At 38.9% G+C, this 19883-nt stretch overlaps 1 protein-coding gene across 1 annotated transcript in view; it reads left to right on the forward strand.

Annotated features, from left to right (window-relative positions):
• Nucleotides 1–1522: 1522 nt before the first annotated feature.
• Nucleotides 1523–19883, forward strand: part of igsf9ba (immunoglobulin superfamily, member 9Ba) — a gene marked incomplete at its 5' end in the record, with an annotated part of 61595 nt that continues 43234 nt past the window's right edge. Inside the window, 2 exons of the mRNA XM_079609316.1 lie at nucleotides 1523–1586; nucleotides 14796–14993. Of these exons, the coding sequence (XP_079465442.1) occupies nucleotides 1523–1586; nucleotides 14796–14993 (262 nt within the window). The remainder of the gene's footprint in view (nucleotides 1587–14795; nucleotides 14994–19883) is intronic.

Genomic DNA, 19883 nt, shown 5'->3' on the forward strand with positions numbered 1-19883 from the left:
TATATTTTCTCAGCCTGGAACATCACTACAGAGACTGTTAAAAGGGTTAGTTCAACCAAAAATGAAAATTCTGTCATCATTTACTCACCCTAAAGTTGATGGACCCAATTGACTTCCATAGTATGGAGGGGAAAAAAATACTATGGAAGTCAATGGGGTCCATCAACTTGGGGGTGAGTAAATTATGACAACTATCCCTTTAATGTTTCTTTCCATGTGTCTTAAAGCATTAAAAGCACAAATCTGTCTCTCTGTTTTTCTTTTCTTTTGTGAGACCTATTAGATATGATTAATAAAATAATATCATACATAAAATATACCTAATATAATAATTTTTGACATTTCTGTAGTATTTTTTTTTTTATTATATAATAATGAACATTTGTTTCCCTAGCTTTAGCGTTTTTTTTAGCTGCTTTTTTGACAACCAAGAAATAAGATTATTTAAAATCTATGGGTGCATGGTGGGAAACCAGATAAATAATATCAACACATTTTTGTGTTTATCTTAAAATTTAGTGCACAATATATGCGAAAATAGCACAATCCCTCAAACATAGGGCTGCACAAGCATCATATCAAACGAATAGTAAGTAAAAAAGGTCATATTAAAATAATAAAAAGGTCTGACCTTCTGATGTGGCCAACAAACAACAACAAAATTAAAAATAAATATATTTTTAGAGACTTTCGGCCACTTTTAGTTCCCTATTCGTGAAAGTATAGAGAGAATATGCAGTAAACAGAAAAATGAATGATGTAAAAATTCAAAATGATGCTATTGTAACACATCTAAAGACTGATGCTATTGGTTGCCACACCCTTTGCTTTAGTGTGTGTAGCTAATGTTGATGCACCCTTTCCATCAGAATCAAAATGTCACGCCTGAGAGGAAATGAGCATGCACAAGTGAAGTTTGCAGGGGCATTAGAGGCTGAATTTAAAACTACACGGGTCAAAGCTCAATAAAACCCACACGCACTATTACAGTCTCGTCCATATCCGCATAGACCCAGAGGAACATCATACTGTATGTGCCATTCAAAAAGACACACAATAGAGAAGATCCAAAGAGGTGCGGACTTTGGTTTCTGTTAATGCGCATGATACTGCAGCAGTTGTACTACACCAGCACACTCCAACTCACCTTGAATAAGAGCATCTGCCATGCCATTTTACTACCAGGGGGCGGATGATTAACCAATACACGCCCCAGAGCGCCTGGCACTGGCCAATCAGAGTGCAGCGGGGGCGGACCCAATGGCTACATTCCCACACTTGGTTTCACTTTGCACTTCGGAACATCTCCGTCTTCCATAAAGGCGCTGGTGCAGGTGCTCTGTCTCTTCGGGGGAGGATGCCATAGGAAGGACGGGCAGGGGAAAAAATGAAGGAAAAAGCTGAGAGAGGAGAGCACAGGATATGTTAAGCAGGGTATCAGACTGGAAACGGAGGAAATTGAATATGAGAGATTTATTGAAAGGGGCACTTTGAGCTATTATTCCTGGTCGGCAATAGTACTATGATTTGGTATGTGGCCACTTTGATAGCAAGTGTTTTCAGCACCCGAGGAACGGCAGCTCAAGGTGAGTTGAAGTGCAGTATTTTTATTCTGCATCATTTAAGGAAATGCACATAGGCGTTTGATTTTAACAGATGCGTTAAATTGCACCTTTATTTATGCTTTTATATATCAAGCTATATATTTAATCGGAATAGGCTATGTGCGTTTTCTGGGATCGAACCCGTTACTAGTGCCATGCTTTACCAGCTGAGCTACATGTATGACAATTAATAAAAAAAATTGATATCATCAAATATATCCATTTAATTGGTATAAAACTTGCTATTCAACCGCTCATGCTTTTTATAGTATTTGCATCATTTCATATTAGGGCAATGAGCGAGACAATTGAAGGCGTGTAGGTCGCTGTTTCAATCGATTGATGCTCCTATGATTACAAATGCTTTTCGTGTGTGTGTGTGTGTGTGTGTGTACCATAAAGAGCGTTTGTGCATTGATCATCCATGATTTATTGTGAGATTCGAGACGTTAATACACAATATCACAGATGAAATGCGGTTCAGAATTGCAGTTAGTGTTGAAAAGGGGCGTGCAGCACTGAATGGAGACATGCTGCGATTGTCTGGGCTACTACAGTCTGTCGTGCCTGTTTACACAGGGATATATATGCTCAGTTTTGTGTATTATGATAATAAATGCTCAATCGCAGACTCAAAACACATGCGTGTAGGCTATATTTTGGAAGAAACGATGTCCATGATCATTTCGGTAGCTTGTACCGCGTTTTTCAATGATATTATACAATTTCTCGTATATATTTCTTATATTTGAAGCCCTTATTTGTTGTCGAATGGACTGACTTAACCTTGCATTTCCATATTTGGCCAATGGGAGGGGCTATTTCCCCCTTTAATTGAGGGGGAAACTGGTGAGCTACAGTGATTGACTAATTAAACATTCAGTATTTTAAATTATGAAGTTAAATTTGTAATTGACATTTGCAAAAGCAGAATTAAAATACATTTCTTTAGCCTATCACACAACAGCATTTAAAAAATAAAGTCTAAAATATAATTATTTAACTATGTCTTCGAGTCAAACGTATAAAGTATATAATGCATTGCAAAGTTATAAATGGCAAATATTTATACAGTTCAGTGCCACCACTTGGAAAGTGCAGTGAATAAAATCAGGTATTAGTTGTTGTGGGTTGCAACATGAAAAATAACTGGGAAAACCCCCAGGCCTTGATGCATGTCTGAGAGCTTTCTGTCTGCAATTTTATGTACTCTATGAAATAGTAGTCATAGTCTGTTTCCTGTCTCCCAAATCCAACATTCAGCCATTTTGAAGCTGTCATTTAGGGAGCGTCAAGCACACTGTAATGAGACAATGTTAGCTTACAAGTGGCATAAATTAGGGCTTGAGAAAAGCACAACTCATTGCTTTGAGTTTCTCTGATTGACAAAATGATACTGCTGCCCAAACATAGGCCTGATCTATAAAAGTCTGTCGAATTGCTTTGTTTGCTTCAAGACAAAAAAAAATCAGTTTCATATTTGAGACTGAGTCACAAAAAGTCAAAGACAAAGGTTTATTTGAGAGAGCGAGAAACCCATTTGAGACTCATGAGATGTTGGAAGAGATTATGTGCTTCAACAAAAGCTTAGGCAGTCAAGGAAGAAATGATCTAATCAGACCAATGAAGTTCTTGAGGTTCCTGTGAGGAAATGTAATGGCAAAAGTTATAGTATCATCAATTTTGGTTATCTGAACAATACAAGAAATACAGTACTGTAGTAAACTAGATACTAGATACTAAAAGTCTGAATGTACAATTCAGCCTAGTGATCCTAAAATATTTCTCTGAGTAATTTAAACATCTTTAGAACCTTTAGAAGGGTGTTAAATCATAAAAAAGGCAACTATACATTTAAAGGGCCCATTATGCTATTTTGAAGGTTCCTAGTTTTGTTTTGGAGGTCTCCTACAATAGGTTTATATGCATCGAAAGTAAAAAAAAAAAAAAAAAAACTTTCATTTTCTCTTCTAAAATATGTAAGAATTTTGTAATAAAATATCCAAAAATCACTTGCACAGTGTGATATATTTCCTGCAGTTATATACTTACAATATCCAAAAAGTCTCCAAAGATTTTTTATTTCAGAGAAATTATTTATTTCAGGCAAAAAATGTCGCCTGTCAATGACCCAATATCCGCGCTATCCTCGGTTTCCGCTCATACTGCCATAGCACGACGTAACCATGGCAACAGACGTGGACAACTGCGTAGTGCGTAAAGTTTAGCGGTACGCTGTTCTTATTTCGTTCAAACATTATGGACCATGGGAAGCAGACTTTGGGACAAAAAAGGAGAACTAAAATGAGGCTCAATATCGGCGTGGCGTTTTCGAGATGCAGAGAGCTCCATGTCCGTGACAAACTTGGACTTGACAGAGCTTCACAAGTCACGACTTGACAGCTACACCGCTCTTGCACATACTTTATTAGACAGGTGAGCAAATGTACATAAAACAAATCAATGTTATATTGCTCAACATGATGAAATGTTAGAATATGATCTGTATGTTATTCTTATGTTGATCTAACTTACTAGTAGCTGCTAGTTTCATATAGCAAACGAACTAACACATAGAATAACATTATAACTTTCTACACACTCAAATGCTGTTTAGTATGATAGTGTAACGTTAGACCAAGTGAAACAGCGCTGCGTTACCTCACAAGTTTAATTTGTCAAATAAACTGACTTGTGCGAGTAGTTATTCAGCACTTGCGGGTAGTTCGGTAGAATTAAATATCCTTTTTCCTTTATATCCGCGGGACTCGTGTGTGATATCTGTCTATTATCAGCAATCACGACCTGCTTCATTCCACTGTAATGTTAAAAAACATGAATGTTTTCACTCATCCATTAACATTATTAGATCCATCAGCTTGACAGCAAGTCCCATCATTCAGCTTGTCACTGCGTCATAAACCTACGCCTTTGTTATTATAAGAGGTTAGCGACCCCTAGCGGCGAAAAAAAATTACATATTGTGGCTTCAATATACATTGCACATCACCTCATTACTCAAAGAGTCTGAAAATCGTTAGTTCAAAGATTCAGTCTCTCTAAACCCCTCCTTCCCGCAAGACTACTCTGCTCTGATTGGTCATATGGCCCAGTCTGTTGTGATTGGTCTACCACTTACAGCGTGTGTTGGAAGCGAAACACCTATTATCTGAATTTCTGCTCCGGAAACTTCCACAGCACTTGATTCACTGTGTGTGATACGAATAATGGCGTCGGTTTTTCTGTATCAATTCCAGCGTGAATCCTTATCCTTTTGAAGTGCCTGAAAAGTGCCATGCAAAGTGGATTCTTAGTGCTGAAAACAGCATCTTCTCAACATGTCGACAACACGAACCAAACTCTTCCAGGCCTCAGCTACAAGTGTTTGAGGGCCGGTTAGACATTGTTCGTGGGCAGCCAATGAAGACCATATTCTGGCATTAGGCACATTTTTTAGATTGTTACATAGATATGTAACAGTCAGAAAGTGAGACTGGAATATCTGACGACTCAATTCAGCAGTTCAGAATCGATTCCTTCATTTAGGAAACAATAACTTTATTTGTTGAGCACTCTGATCTTTAAAACTTTGCAGAGCTTTTACATTCACAAACAGCTATATTACTCACTGCATTAAGTTAATATCAGATATACTATCAGATAAAGTGTCCATTTATGGTCATATAATGGTAAAAAAAAGAAGCCAACTCATACCATTCAGCTGGATTCTCAACTCAGTTTATCAGAAAAGGGGAGTAATGGTGGTAAGCAAAGAGTATATTTTCCCCACCAAGCATCATCCTCTGCATTGAAGCCACAGAGAATTACAATAAGCAGGGCCAGCGACAGTCTCCATCTTAATAAAGCTGCGAAGAGCAGCTCTTGGCACAGTTTGCAGATTGTCGGTAATGGACACCTCTGGCAAAGCTCCCTTCCCCCTTACCTTGCCAAGCAGTATTTGTCTGACCTGCAGCCTTCTGACCGTTGAGTGCAACCACTTGTCCCAGTTCAGGGAGAATGAAAACTGACGACTTACTGAGATCCTGGGTTGCGTCTTCACACGCCTACTGTGTATCAGTGATTCTAGGGTGGGTAACATGGCCTGGAATGGCTCAAGAGCATGGATGGTGACATCCAATTTTTTATTTTTTTTTCAAATGTCATGAGTTACTAACTCATATATATCATTACGTTTTTAGGAAGTCACAATACATGACATTTTACAACCTAAACATATCAAAATATGTTGGCCTATATTTTAAAAGACCAATTGACCTTGACAGTCATGAGGGTCAGCAGCAGGGGTCCTCTATGCCATAATTTCCTCTTTTAAGGCCGTTCATATACATACAGTATGTATATATATATGCAACCGATGACTAAACATTTTTTTTGTTGCAGACGTTTCTTACAATGTTGAAAAAGCAGTGAGATATCTATAGGCGTCCACTCTCAGCCTGTACGGGTCAATCAGTAAAGGCACAGTGCTGCTGTCAGCCCTTGTGAGATGTAGTGGTGTTTTAGGCCGAGCTGAGACAGTAGCTCCTGCTAAAGTTGGGCACACTGCCATGCCGCTGCCTACATCCTCTCCCAGTTTCACCTTACAGTCTGTACAGTCTGTCTCCTTCCAGTCCTCCATCAGCTGGGGCTCCGTCGGTACGGCTCGTGCCCTTTCCCTCACCGCCATGAAATATTCAACAGTCCGCTCAGACATACTGGACTTCACAATGCACTACATTAGAAGAGCCCTTTGTACTCGACTGCGCACTGCTATGGAGAATCTCCTCATTAAAATGAGCTCTCATATACTGATGCATTAGCTATTTGTTGCATTGGGCTAATTTTCCACCACATATCTCTTCGAATTGTTCCTGTGAAATATTACTCTGATGGCTTTGTGTTTAGGAGATAGCAAGCACAAAAATCTCCGTTTCTCCCTCAGGGACACTTTACTATCTTCGGCTCTCACTTTCCCTCAGGCGTAGCTACTTTATAGCGGAGAACTCCACAGTGGAGGACAGGTATTGTGCGCCGAATCGGCCGGCTTCATTATTCATCATGTTTTAGATGACGTCTTATTAAGAATACCTCTCGCATTGTACCGTGTGGTGGGTGTGTCGTCATGCTTTCTGATCTTATCGTACCTCAGTGTAATGTGGAAAAAAGATGCTGATGCTTTGCTTTTGTTTTCCTCAAGATTTCCTGCTGAGAATGTGCATTTCTTCCTCCGCTGTCATCAGTTTTAAGCGTAACTGTAATCAAATGCCATTTCAACATTCCAGGCATCCTCACGTCTGGTGCGTGGTGTACGTCCTTAAACTCTGTGTACCTGCCTCTGCCTGCGTTCCTTCTGTATTTGAGCTCTTTATTAGCTTTATTGATTTACTGAGATTGTATGTCGAAATAAAGATGGCCTGGTGGCTTCGGGTACAGTTTTAGGGAATTAGGGCCCAGTTAAAGGAACTGTTACTTGGGCATTTATTGCGTTACACATCTTGCTATTTAATAATTTAGTTTAATATATATTCATTTTAAAAAATGTTATCAGGGCAAGTGACTGGGCCAGTAGGAAAAAAATCTTACTGTTGAGCGAATTCCTTTATTTTTGGAATTTTAAATTTTTCCTACTCAAGCATTGTTATTCATGATCAAAGTATTTCTAAACCAGTACCTAGTTGGAGATCTTTACAATACGTTGCCATCAACTCCATGCTAAGGCTAGGAACAGATTGGTAAGTTCAGAGACACCATCCTCCAGATGGGCCACGGCGATGAGTTTGCGATGCGCTCCGTCAGATAGACACCTACGACCCTGTTACAGTGATGGCGGCTTGTGTTTCCATTGAGCAAAGCGGCCATCTGGTGTCCCAGAGGTCTCTTATTTCATCTGCTAACTTTTTCTTTTGTTCTTGAGTCATGGAGAGGGCACTATTACTTTTATCATGCAATACTGAGTCTATTTTGCTTCAATTCAACCATAACGTTACCTCAAAATGCTCTTGACTATTTAACATTCCCCTAATGTTTAGAGTTCACCTGATTCACAAAATATGAGCCGCATTGAGAGTTAGCCTAGTCTTCATTTTGCTGCTATAACAGCTTCCACGCATGTGAAAAGGCTTTCCAGTAGATGCTGGAAGAACATGGATTCGAGAATTTGCTCTTTTTCAAACCCTAGAGCATCAGTGAGGTCAGTTCGAAAATATATGTCCACCACACTCACTTGCACTGACGTTTTTCACCCAGGTCACTCATCCTCACGACATGTGTTGCTTTCTTTGGCCAGCTCTGACACATTGCTCTCTGAGAAGTGACCTTCATCATGTACAGGCTGGCATTCAATTACAGATTTGTCAGTGGCCTGTGCAGCCGAGTGGGTTAGTGTCCTTGAGAACCCACCTCTGCTCTGTTCTCCATTTGATTGCCTATTCATGATGTGTCCCAATGTCCCTGTTGGCAGGGAGACTAACGCTGCCTCTTGGCGCACAGATTACGCTTGATCCCAGGGATGGACGGTTTTGCTGCTGATGTGCCGAGTAATTGCTATCATATAGTATTAGTTTATGCCATTAGTGAGCACGATGTAATCTGTATAACTGCATCTAATTATGATGAATATAAACAAATTTACTCATCTGCTTCCAACATTTTGGCATTAGTTTATTCATCCTGATAATGGATAATTCCATCTGCTGGTGAAAAGGGTTTTAAATTCTGGATTGTCTGAGCTTTATACCATTCAGCTTGCTGTTTGTGTCTTAGAAAGGGAGAGATTCACACTGCTGAGAGCTCCCCTTTGAGTCGACTCATTCATGGATTTTAAAGGTTTACAGTTGGTTTATAGTCTGATTCTGTAATGTTTGATATCAATGTTTTGTGTGGAACCAGCATTGAGGGAATAAGATCAGATGCTTTAATTAGCTGTGACAAATTTATAATGAAAAGCATTTCTTAAAGGGTTAGTTTACCCAAAAATGTCTGTCACTAATTACTAACCCTCATGTCCTTCCTGATTTTGGCCACGATTTGGCCGTCTGAGATCCTAAAAGATCCTAGGCAATAATCCAAAGTCTTTGTTAGTTTGACATGTTCACCAACAGCCAATTAATGACCATTGCGATCAAATTTTACCTTCAACGAAATTCTGGCTCGTAGTGTGGCTTCTCCTATGACAATCATCTATTAAAAAACAGTAGGAGCTCAGAACTTGAAGACGCGATTAGTGAGACAACAACACCCTACCACTTGCTCCACACACATCGTCTTCATATTTTCCCCCCAGTTTTCTTTTCAAAAGAAGCCATGATCAAAATGAACATTAGAGATTGTTTTGTTTGCTAGCCAGCCACCATTTCTATCCCGAATGTATACTGTAAATGCAGCTCACATCACAGAACGTATCATGGATGAATGATGCGTGCATCTGTTTTTAATGCGTCTTGACTGCTGTACTTGACATTAAGGACAGCTGAGATCACACAGTGTGACATGGCTTACAGCAGGGATCATGTTCATACAGTCTGACAAGCAACAATCGTAAAGGACTATTATAAATCGTATAGTGTACACCGGGCTTAAAGATGTTAAAGGGGTGGTTGAGTATGATTTCACTTTTCTAACTTTAGTTAGTGTGTAATGTTGCTGTTTGAGCATAAACAACATCTGCAAAGTTACGATGATCAAAGTTCAAAGCAAAGGGAGATATTTTTTCTTTTACAGAAATCGCTTTTTAAGGACCACAAACAAATGGCTGGTAGGGACTACACGAGCTTCCTCCCGGGATAGTGATCACAAACCCTAAAATTGACATAAACCCAGCCCCTGGGAACACGCAAGCAACAAAGGGGGTGAGGCAGTGTTGAGAAGAGTATGAGTTGTTGTAGTAGAGCACATTTGTGAGTCTGCTCAGCATCCATCTTTACATGTTGTCACTTCTTCTCGAGTGTCTCCATCATTGTCCGACTTTGGTTTGAACATAAAAGGCACAACAGTTTCTGACATTTTAGTGCGTGTCTGCGTGAGGTAACCGGAGCTGCTAGCCCAGCTAACAGGGAACGTTCCCAGAACATTGGCTAATGTTCTCTGAAAGTTCTCTCAAAGTTTTCAAAAAACGTTCTTGTAGTAATATTATTATAACCAAGAAACAACGTTAATATAGCGTCTAAAAAACGAGGTACTTTTGAGTCTTCTTAAACCATTCAGAAATAACGTTTTTATAACTTAATGGGAACGTTATGGAAACATTCTTAGTTATAACCGAAAACACACACGAGCTGTTGAAGCTCCGCCCTCTGTCCCGGGAGCAGCAGCTTATTTGCATTTAAAGGGACACACACAAAAATACACTTTTTGAACACCCTCAAAAAGGGACAAATTTAACATGCTATAAAAAATTATCTGTGGGGTATTTTGAGCTAAAACTTCACATACACACTCTTGGGACATCAGAAACTTATTTTACATCTTGTGACAAGGGGCATTATACCACCCATTTAAGTCTTTCCCGTAAGACTGACAACACGCATTCATGAGCACCAGGACGCATGCGTGTTGTGTTTGCGCGAGAGCAGATGTTGTTGCGTGAATGTGCTTCGGAGATTAATATTTTGTAAATTGATTTTTTTGTAAATAGATTTGATTAAAATGATCTTCATTTGTGTTTCGAAGATGAAAAAATGTCTTAGGGGTTTGGAACGACATGAGGGTGAGTAATTAATGACATACATTTTATTTTGGGGTGACTAATCCTTTAAAGGGATAGTTCACAGGAATTAGTTTTATTTCTGTCATGACTTCATCACCCTTAATCAGCTGGTTCATATCTGTTTGAGTTTTTCTTTCTTTCTGCTAAACATATAGGATATTTTGAAGAACGTTTGTAATCAAACAGTTTTGATTACCATTGACTTCCTTGGTATGACACTTTTTTTTATATAAACACAAAAATATATATTTTTTTTCCACAAAATGTCTTTTATGAATATTTATTCAAAAACAAATCAGCGATGTTCAAGATATAAGACAGGATATATAGCATGGAAACAGACATGGACTAAATGCCACACATTTCTAATTTTGAATCTTTGAAATCAGGATAATTTTTTATCCCTGTAAATATTTGATGTAATTAGACTGTCTTCTGTACAAATGTTGCGTTTTCCAACAATGAATAATTTACCAGGGACTAGTAATTCCCTCATTTGAATAGGGATCCTTAGAGGGATGCTGCTGGAGTTTCGTCCTTGATTTCCTGGTAAGACTATTATAAGCATAGACTGCTAAAACATTTTGTTTAGTTTCATGTTTAAAAATTAATTAATATATATATATATATATATATATATATATATATATATATATATATATATATATATATATATATATATATATATATATATATATATTGTTTTGTAGTAATTTATTTCGTTTTCTTCTTTAAAGGTTCTCTGAAACATAACATTTGAGTTTAGTGCTCAACCACTGATATACAACACATATATCCGCCCCATTCGGATCACCAAGGACCCATATAATGCAGTGTAAATGTGTGGTGTGAGTGATGGGTGTGTTTATATGCGTTGAAAGGGTCATGTGTCTTTGTTGTGCCTTTGGGAGTGAAAGCAGACACAAGTGGATTAAGGGGAGAGTGGTCACATGAGTTGAGCGGATACTAGGGTCCAGCACCTTTAATCCTCATGTTTCCTGCTTGCCATACAGTCATTTGCGGGCTGTTTTAAGCCCTTCTTTGAGCTACATAACTGGAGATTTCTTAACAAAGCATAGCCTATAATATGTCATTCATAGAAGTAGGGTGTGAAAATTGCTATGGCATTCGACATAACATTCTCGTTCGATTTATTGGGGTTATGGATTTTTTACTAAATGATGCAAACATAATCATGAAACCTGAATTTTGAGTACGGTTTGATTCATTGTAATACGACTAATTATTATTTTCAAAATCCTCCTAAATTCTGTTATAAGTCGCAACGGTGCAAATACAAATCTTGCATTCATTCCATGTTCACACACACACACACACACACACACACACACACACACACACACACACACACACACACGACAACCTGTGACATTCTACGTCCTTGGACAACACTAGTACAGGTATCAATACCAAAATGAATCCGCAATTCGGAGCTCTCGGAAAATGTAGCCTAGTTGTTCTCGGAAAATTACAAGCTGTAATTACTAGTTCTACGAGGACGTAAATGCTGTTTACAAGTCAGAATCTCGTAATTACGGACATGGCGTGAATGCACCAAAACTCTATTTGATTAATGCAGCCATTTCAGTTGCGTAGCCTACTATTCGAAACATCGACAAACACTCCAGTGCAGTCCCAATACGGAACGAAACAGCGTCAACTGTGCAGGGCGGGCCAATTATTAGAACGGACTAATCAATCAAGGTCAAGCTGGGAGCTCAGTGCTAGGTACTCGCGGATGTGAATTATTTGTTAAATACAATATATTACCATTGTTTTTGGTTTCTGTCCTTACATTTTTCATCTCCCAACTGGTGCTATCAAATTATCTGTAGAATACAAATGTTAGACTGGTGCCCCGCAGTGATAAATATATTTAGAACACTAAAAATAAAAGTAGAACATTCGTCTAATTCTGATTCAAAGTATCCAGTGTTAATTATGTGAGATTCGAATGTGCAATATAGCCTAACTCTTGATCTTGCAACATATATATTACAGTATGTACAGTCTGACTGGGCAGAAGTGTTACAAGATGTCATGATTCCTGTCTTGTGTTCCCCTTGTCTTGTGTGGACTTTTGTTATTTCCTGTTCTGTCCCATGTTTTGTAGTCCTTTGTAGTTTTTCTTGTTTATTAGTCTCCCCAGGTGTTTCTAATTAGCCACGCCCCCTTGTTATCTAGTTTAGCTTGTTTGCCTCTGTATTTAAACCCTGTGTCTTGTGTTAGTGTTGGTGGGTTCTTCTGTAATGAAGCAGGCTAAATCAAAGGAGAAAGCAGGATCTACATGCAACAGCTTTAATAAATAAACTCATAACTAGACAGACTTAAACTCGGGAACAGAACAAACAGCATTACAAAGACAAGAACCCACAAACACTAACACAAGACACAGGGTTTAAATACAGAGGCAAACAAGCTAAACTAGATAACAAGGGGGCGTGGCTAATTAGAAACACCTGGGGAGACTAATAAACAAGAAAAACTACAAAGGACTACAAAACATGGGACAGAACAGGAAATAACAAAAGTCCACACAAGACAGGAATCATGACATAAGATGACAATTAGGCCATTCTAACAAGGCTAAACATGGGACTCCCTGACCCAAATTTATGGCTTGCTGAAATGCTCTTTGTGAACCTGCTCTGGGCTGGTCATGTGCAGATTGTAGTGAGTTTATGGGTATGCATGCACCCTGTTGGTCTCTCATTAAAGCTAAGCTGCTCTCTTTGTGGTGATTTGCAGTCTTCGGCACTCACAATAGTAGAGCGGATTTCAGGGTCCAGGTCCGTGACTGGAGGGTCCAGCTCTACTTTAGGAGTAATTTGATTAAATCTGCACTGTTTCAGTCCGAAAGCTCTGTGAGCTAAGTCAAACAAAGTGGATTAACTCTTCCACTGGATAAAGCTGATTTAACTGGTAAATAAAATCACTGCTGCATACGAATTTGGTTGAAAATGTAAGAAAATAATTTTTCTTAAATACTGGAAATGTGTGGTTTAAACAATATTTAGTTGCATATACAGTTTTGGAACATCTGCATTTTTTTTGCAAATGTAGACCAAACAACAAAAAATGTGTTTCCTGCGCTGCAATTTTTGATTGAATACCGAATCTTTTACAAAAAAACTGGACAATTTGAAATAATACAAAGTAATTGGGCAGCACATCTTTATTTGCCCTTGCTGATCGTATGGTATGCAATAACCAATGTACGCTCAAGTATAGTCTGATTTATGAATGAACAACTCACAAATCAGTGTCTTGAGCTATTGGTTTGAATTGTTTTAATGTTTTGCTCAGTTCGATACAGTCAGCAATGCGTCACACTGGAGGTGTAGATTATAGGGGATAACGGTTGGTTTTGTTAACCACTCATTTTTCATAAGGGTTATTTCTATGCCTTCAGATCTAAGCTACTGTTCAAAAGTTTGGGTGTGTTTGAAAGATGTCTAATGCTCAACAAGGCTGTTTGATCAAAATACAGTAAAACAGCTGTATTGTGAAATATATATATATAAAAAAAACGTCATAATATATTTTCAAATGTAATTCATTCATGAATTTTCTGCATCATTTCTTGAGTCTTCAGTGTCACATGATCCTTCAGAAATCATTTGAATATGCTGATTTGCTGCTTAAGAAACATGTCTAACATTTCAATCACTGTTGAAAACAGTTACTTAATATTTTTGTGGAAACCGTAATACATTTACTTATTTTATATAAAATTCAAAAGCATTTATTTGAAATATAAATCTTTTGTAATGTTATACACGTCTTTACGGTCACTTGAGATCAATGTAATGCATCCTTGCTAAATAAAAGTATTATTCAGTATGTAGTTAAAGCATGTTCTGAAAGTTAGAGAGCTGTGTTTTTGTAACCTACTTTTCCTAAAATTTTACTGTTACTGAATAACTTAGTTTTCTATACAGTGTCTCCATGGTGGAGAATGCACCGTCAGCAGGTCCTTTTATCCCGGAGGTGATTTTCTCCTTCATTGAGGCGCTGAAGCCATGCTAACTCTGATAGAGGAGAGAGTGCTCAAAGGCTGTGGTAGAGCTAGCTGAAGAAAATCCATTCCCCCGATATATTTTCTGCTGAGGCAGGTACAATGACCTTTACCGTTCCGATAGGTCACCCATGGGCATGTGACGTGCTTGTGCATTGATTGCTTAAAACTCTGGCCCTTCTATTGTAAAACCCATCCAAGTGTGAATTAGCTGAGATCAATGAGGTACGTGGATAAGCCTCTTGTCATCTCATTATGTGCTTGGCCGTTCCTTTTAACTAATAATTACCTGAGAACTTTCACCAGCATTTGGGAAACTATCCAAGTCTTCACACAAAATGTTTGCTTAATAGGACAATGAGCTGTTTGACACCTCACTTTGGGTATAGTTTTTATGGACAAATATACTTACTGTGCTGAATTAATGTGTGTGTTTTTTTGTGTCCAGGTGCCTACGGAGTTAGAGAGGAGCCCCAGTTTGTGACGGCCCGTGCAGGAGAGAGCGTTGTTTTGGGATGTGACGTGAGCCATCCCCTAAACGGCCAGCAGACTCCCTATGTGGTGGAGTGGTTCAAATTCGGTGTGCCTATTCCCTTCTTCATCAACTTCCGTTTCTATCCTCCTCATGTGGACCCTGAATACGCCGGTAAGCACCAGCATTTTTGTAAAGTCCAGTGTTTAATGCCAGTTAATTACTATGTACACAATTAATTCTGTCATCTGAGTGTAGAAAGTACACACTGTGCTTCCAATAGTAAAGGATACTCTTGTATAGTGTATAGTAAATAGTAGTAGTAAAGTGTTAAAATAGTAAAGTGTTGTTATTGGTAACTAAAAATTTTGTTGGAAGGCTGAAAAAAAAGGCTGAAATAAAATAAAATAAAATGTAAATATTATTAACCTAAACTTTAAAAATGAAAATTAGAAATGGTGCCATGGCAACTAACTGAAATAAAAAAATGTTTTAAGTACTACAATTACTAAAGGTAAAACTGAAATAATAAGAAATACTGTGTGTAAATATATATATATATATATATATATATATATATATATATATATATATATATATATATATATATATATATATATATATATTACGTGCTTGTATTATCATATGGCGCTTTTCCATTACCAGTACCGACTCGACTCGGCTCGGCTCGCGTTTCGCTCCGTTTTCCATTGCAGATAGTACCTCCACAATAGTACCTGGTCGTCATAGCGCTACCCGCTACCCACACACACAGGACAATGGAGGAAATCGAGTGTATGCTGTTTTACATAATATTAGTAATGGGTATATCACGCAATCTCTGGCAAAACTATTTAAAAATGCCGGGGTTATTCAGGATACTCCGTCTGGCGCGTGCAATGATGACGCAGTGAATAGTGACGATTCTCTCTGACCAATCAGCAGTCTGCCGTGTTTCACGTCATATTTTAGTATCGCCTCAGCTCGCTTAGAACCTCGCTGAAGGTGATATGAAAAAAAGTACCTGGAAGCAGGTACCGGTACAACTTTTACACAGTGGAAAACCAAACAAAGGCGAGGCGAGTCGAGTCGAGTCGAGGCGAGGCGAGGCGAGGCGAGCTGGTACTGTGTAGTGGAAAAGCGCCATTATTTCCTGAGTTTTTCTTGCCTGTTGGATTTACTGGATAATAGACAGTTTTTGCTGATTTCCTTCGTCTTTTTGCGCTTTGTACAGCCACCCGTGACAAATATTATATAAATAAAGTTAAAATAACACTGGTCTGAGACAACTTGTGAAAATATTTGTTGTGCAGTAATAAAAAAATAAAAAAATCATACAAAGGATATTATCAGCATCACGATTTGAATGAAAAGATTTAAGAATTAAGATGAATTTCATTTTATTTTCAGGTTGAAATAGATTTTCCATGTGGTTTCAGACTTTTGGACCTCCTATACAGCCAGTAATTTCAATTTAAAAGTACATTTAAGGTGCACCAGCATCCAGCCTGAACCAGGATGAAAATTCAAGGTGGCCTTTGCAGAATGGATAGTATGTGAATTGGGACTCACCCCCGAGATTTACATTTGGTTTGATTAAATAAACCTGCTTGTGATGGCTTTAAAAGAAGGTGTTAACTGAAAACAAACCATTAAAAGTTCCAGTCACACCATAAGTGAAGCCAAAATAGTTGAATCTGATCTAATGTGCTGATTTTGTGTGAGGCTGAGTGAAAGCACAGTTTTTCTATGTTTACTACTTAACGTGAAAACGAGCCTTTTGTCTGGCCCAGAGAAAAAGAGAGTGTGAGCAGCCCTTGACATGGGTTGCGAAAAGCTTTAGTAATGGCTGCCTACTAGCATGGCACTCATTCACTTTCAAGGTGCATTATAGAACCTTAATTACCGCAGATCTGCTGCTGGCCTTCTGGGTGAAAAATCACCTTTTGTCAGCACTTCTCAAAGCACACACTCTCCATGACACTGGGCACAGAGCTGCGTGAGACATTTCTGTGATTGTTTGAGATTATTTGATCACTTAACCGCTATGTCACACCCTATTAAATTGGAAACTTCGGTTGCTTTCTACATTAAGAAAGCTCCGTTTTAAAACATATTTAGCTGCCGCCCTGTCTACGGCCTACATAGGCCGCTACCTTTTAAGGGAGCATCCTAACTGCACTGAAATCTCATTAGTTTAATGATTTGGAACGCTGTTTATGGACAGCTACACAAAACGCTCCTCACACTAGCGCACAGGAGACTCAACTTGCTATGATGTGACGATACTCTGTAATTAGCATTAAAATACATATTAAAGTAAAACTTTACTTAATATAAAACGCATATATTAAGTAAAGTAGACATTGGGCCCTATCTTGCACCCAGCCCCAGCGCAAATTACTTGTACACCGACACATGTACAGTATCATTCCTATTTTGCACCCGACGCACAGCAGACTTTTCCCTCCACAGACGCACGTCGGTAAATTAGGGAATGAACTTGCGCTCGCGGGAGCAGTTCAGCGAAAATAGGAGGCGTGTTCCGGCGCAAACGCTCCCTGGTGCTATTTTGCAGTTTCAGAAAACAATTCCACCAGAGGAATTGGCACAAGACACATAGGTATATAAGAACATCTGACAAAGTGGGTTGTCCGTCAAGAACCAAGAAACAAAATTCTGAAGACTGCGAAATCACTTTTACCATCATCATGAAAGTTGCGTGCGCCTGGCAAATCTGCCGTTATAATAGTAATCCGCCATGGAACAAACACGCCTGCTCTTAAAGGGAATGTGAGATGACGCTCTGATTGGCTTATTTCACGTTACGCCCAAACCACACCTATGAGTAATGTAGCTACTTCAGACCAACCCATTTTAGATTTGCCTCGGGCGCAAGAGTCATTTATCCCGCCGGTATAATAGCAACAGCGCCGAGATCCGCCCACAAAGTTACTTGCGTTTTGCGTTTGATACTTGCATTTCAGATCATTAAAATAGGGCCCATTATGTTAAACTGCTTTTTTAAAGCATTAAAAAAAAGTTCACATAATTGTTTCTCCGCAAAACAATGCTACGGACAGTTGTTGTACTTTGAAATATGCGTTCCGTGTGGGAATGTCTGTTTTTGTTTTGGTCTGTGTATTCACACATAGTTGGCAGAAAACAGTGTATTGCAGCCTTAGAAGCCAGCAAACAAACTGGTTCAGAGATCGCCGATTGTAACCGACCTAAAAAGCCTCGGCATCCATCTAAAAAGCTCTATGACAAGAGGCATATTAAAATGTGTTTAAATGAATTGATCAACTTGAAGGCTTGTCGCCTTCCATTGTTATTTGCACTCGTTCATGTTGCCTGTCCTCAATCTGGCAACCCGCGTGAATGTCGAGTCTGAGGAGGAGGGTGCGGGGGAAACAACCGTCTCCGGTATTTTAAATTTAGACTGCAGTGCCCATTTCAACCGCTGGCTGTCAAGAAGTACTTACTGCATCTTTAAAATATATAGATTTGATGTGTTTTATTCACTGATCTGTATAATGACTGGATTGCTCAATGAGTTCTAATCTGCCGTTGTCATGACAAATCGGGTCCTCCCGTGAAATTGGGTCTCTCCAAATTGTCAGTTAATGATTATCCTATCCAATTTGAACCAATGGGATTGTAGGTACATAAGTTGTACACTCGTTATTGCGGTGGATTGTGGGATTGAATGAGTGCACTAGTTTCGGACACCACTGCTGTCCCCTCAAATATACCCTCCTATTTGAGGGTACGGGGGGCGATTTCAGACACAGCGAGGGGTCCCCATCCTATTCTTGGAGATCTACCTACCTGCAGATTCAGTTCCTGAAGATCCTAACGGGGGTTATGCACAACAAACTTTCTCATTCGGTAAAACAGGTCTTTTGTATGTGCTTTGTTAAATATAGAGCCGATTTACTCAAGATACCTTCAAATGAGCGAGCAACCGATGTCCTTCACATATGCAAATTGATATCTATAAGTTTTTTTATTATTCTTCTTCTCAATAACATTTAGATATTTTAAAAATAACTATCTAAGTTAGCTGATTTCCTTATAAGTCCATAGATATCACCAGTTCGTACAGCCATTGACACTTTTTCTGACAAGCGGATGAAACAAGTCCTGTTTTCCTATTTGTTCATGTGACGTTCAAGTGTGTTTGATCAGGGTTGGAGCTGAACTTTGCAGGAAGGTCGATCTCCAGGATTGGGCAACTCTGTTTTAAACCCTCTCTATATCCCTCTCTTTGAATGAGAAGTCAACGCTCAAAAGGACGCCCAGAAAGAACTAACTTGTAATTCACATCTTTATATTACAATTTCTCATAAATCCTTCCCACCCATAAAATAAATAATTGATTTTTGTAAGGGAGAGGAAGGGGGAAGTGAATTAACTATCCTTCCACTATTTGGTTGTGGCCTCATTCCATTTTAAATTAGATATGAGATCTAATGTTCAGTTCAACTGTATATCATTGTCTCCTGTGGGTACTATAGAGTCGCCATGGCAGCTCATTTCGTATTGTTCCTCTACGCCACAAGGCTTTAGTCTCACAGTTAGGCTGGACCCGCACACAATTACCACTGAACTCCAAAAGGCTATTACTGTAACTCACAATGCAATTTTCTGCTGCAGAAATTCCCAAACTCTCTCCCTGCTGGCTACTGCCAGAGCTCCGGGTCTGATTCCTCAACCAATTTACCGTATTAGAGTCCTCATTGTCTTGCAGACGGACAATCTATGCAGCCATCATTGCAGCAGTTTAGATGTGATTTACACAGGCTCTCCTAAAGTGATTCTTAGCTAGAGGCAGATTGTATTCATTCAGGACGGGCCTGTTTACGGCCCCTAAAACGCAGTGCACTCATTGCTGGCAAGAGGCCTGCAGGAAGATTTTGGTAATTAAGCGCCTAACAAGTTTGCTTAATGAACACCTCTGTGCGCTCTGAGCATAGAGTGCAATTTATAAAATGGGATCTCCTGAGGTGAGCTCGTATATGTATCTCATATAGAGGTTATGCATTGACATCACTTTCCCGC

Source organism: Phoxinus phoxinus (assembly GCF_949152265.1).
Source record: "Phoxinus phoxinus genome assembly, chromosome: 4".
Classification (NCBI taxonomy): Eukaryota; Metazoa; Chordata; class Actinopteri; order Cypriniformes; family Leuciscidae; genus Phoxinus; species Phoxinus phoxinus.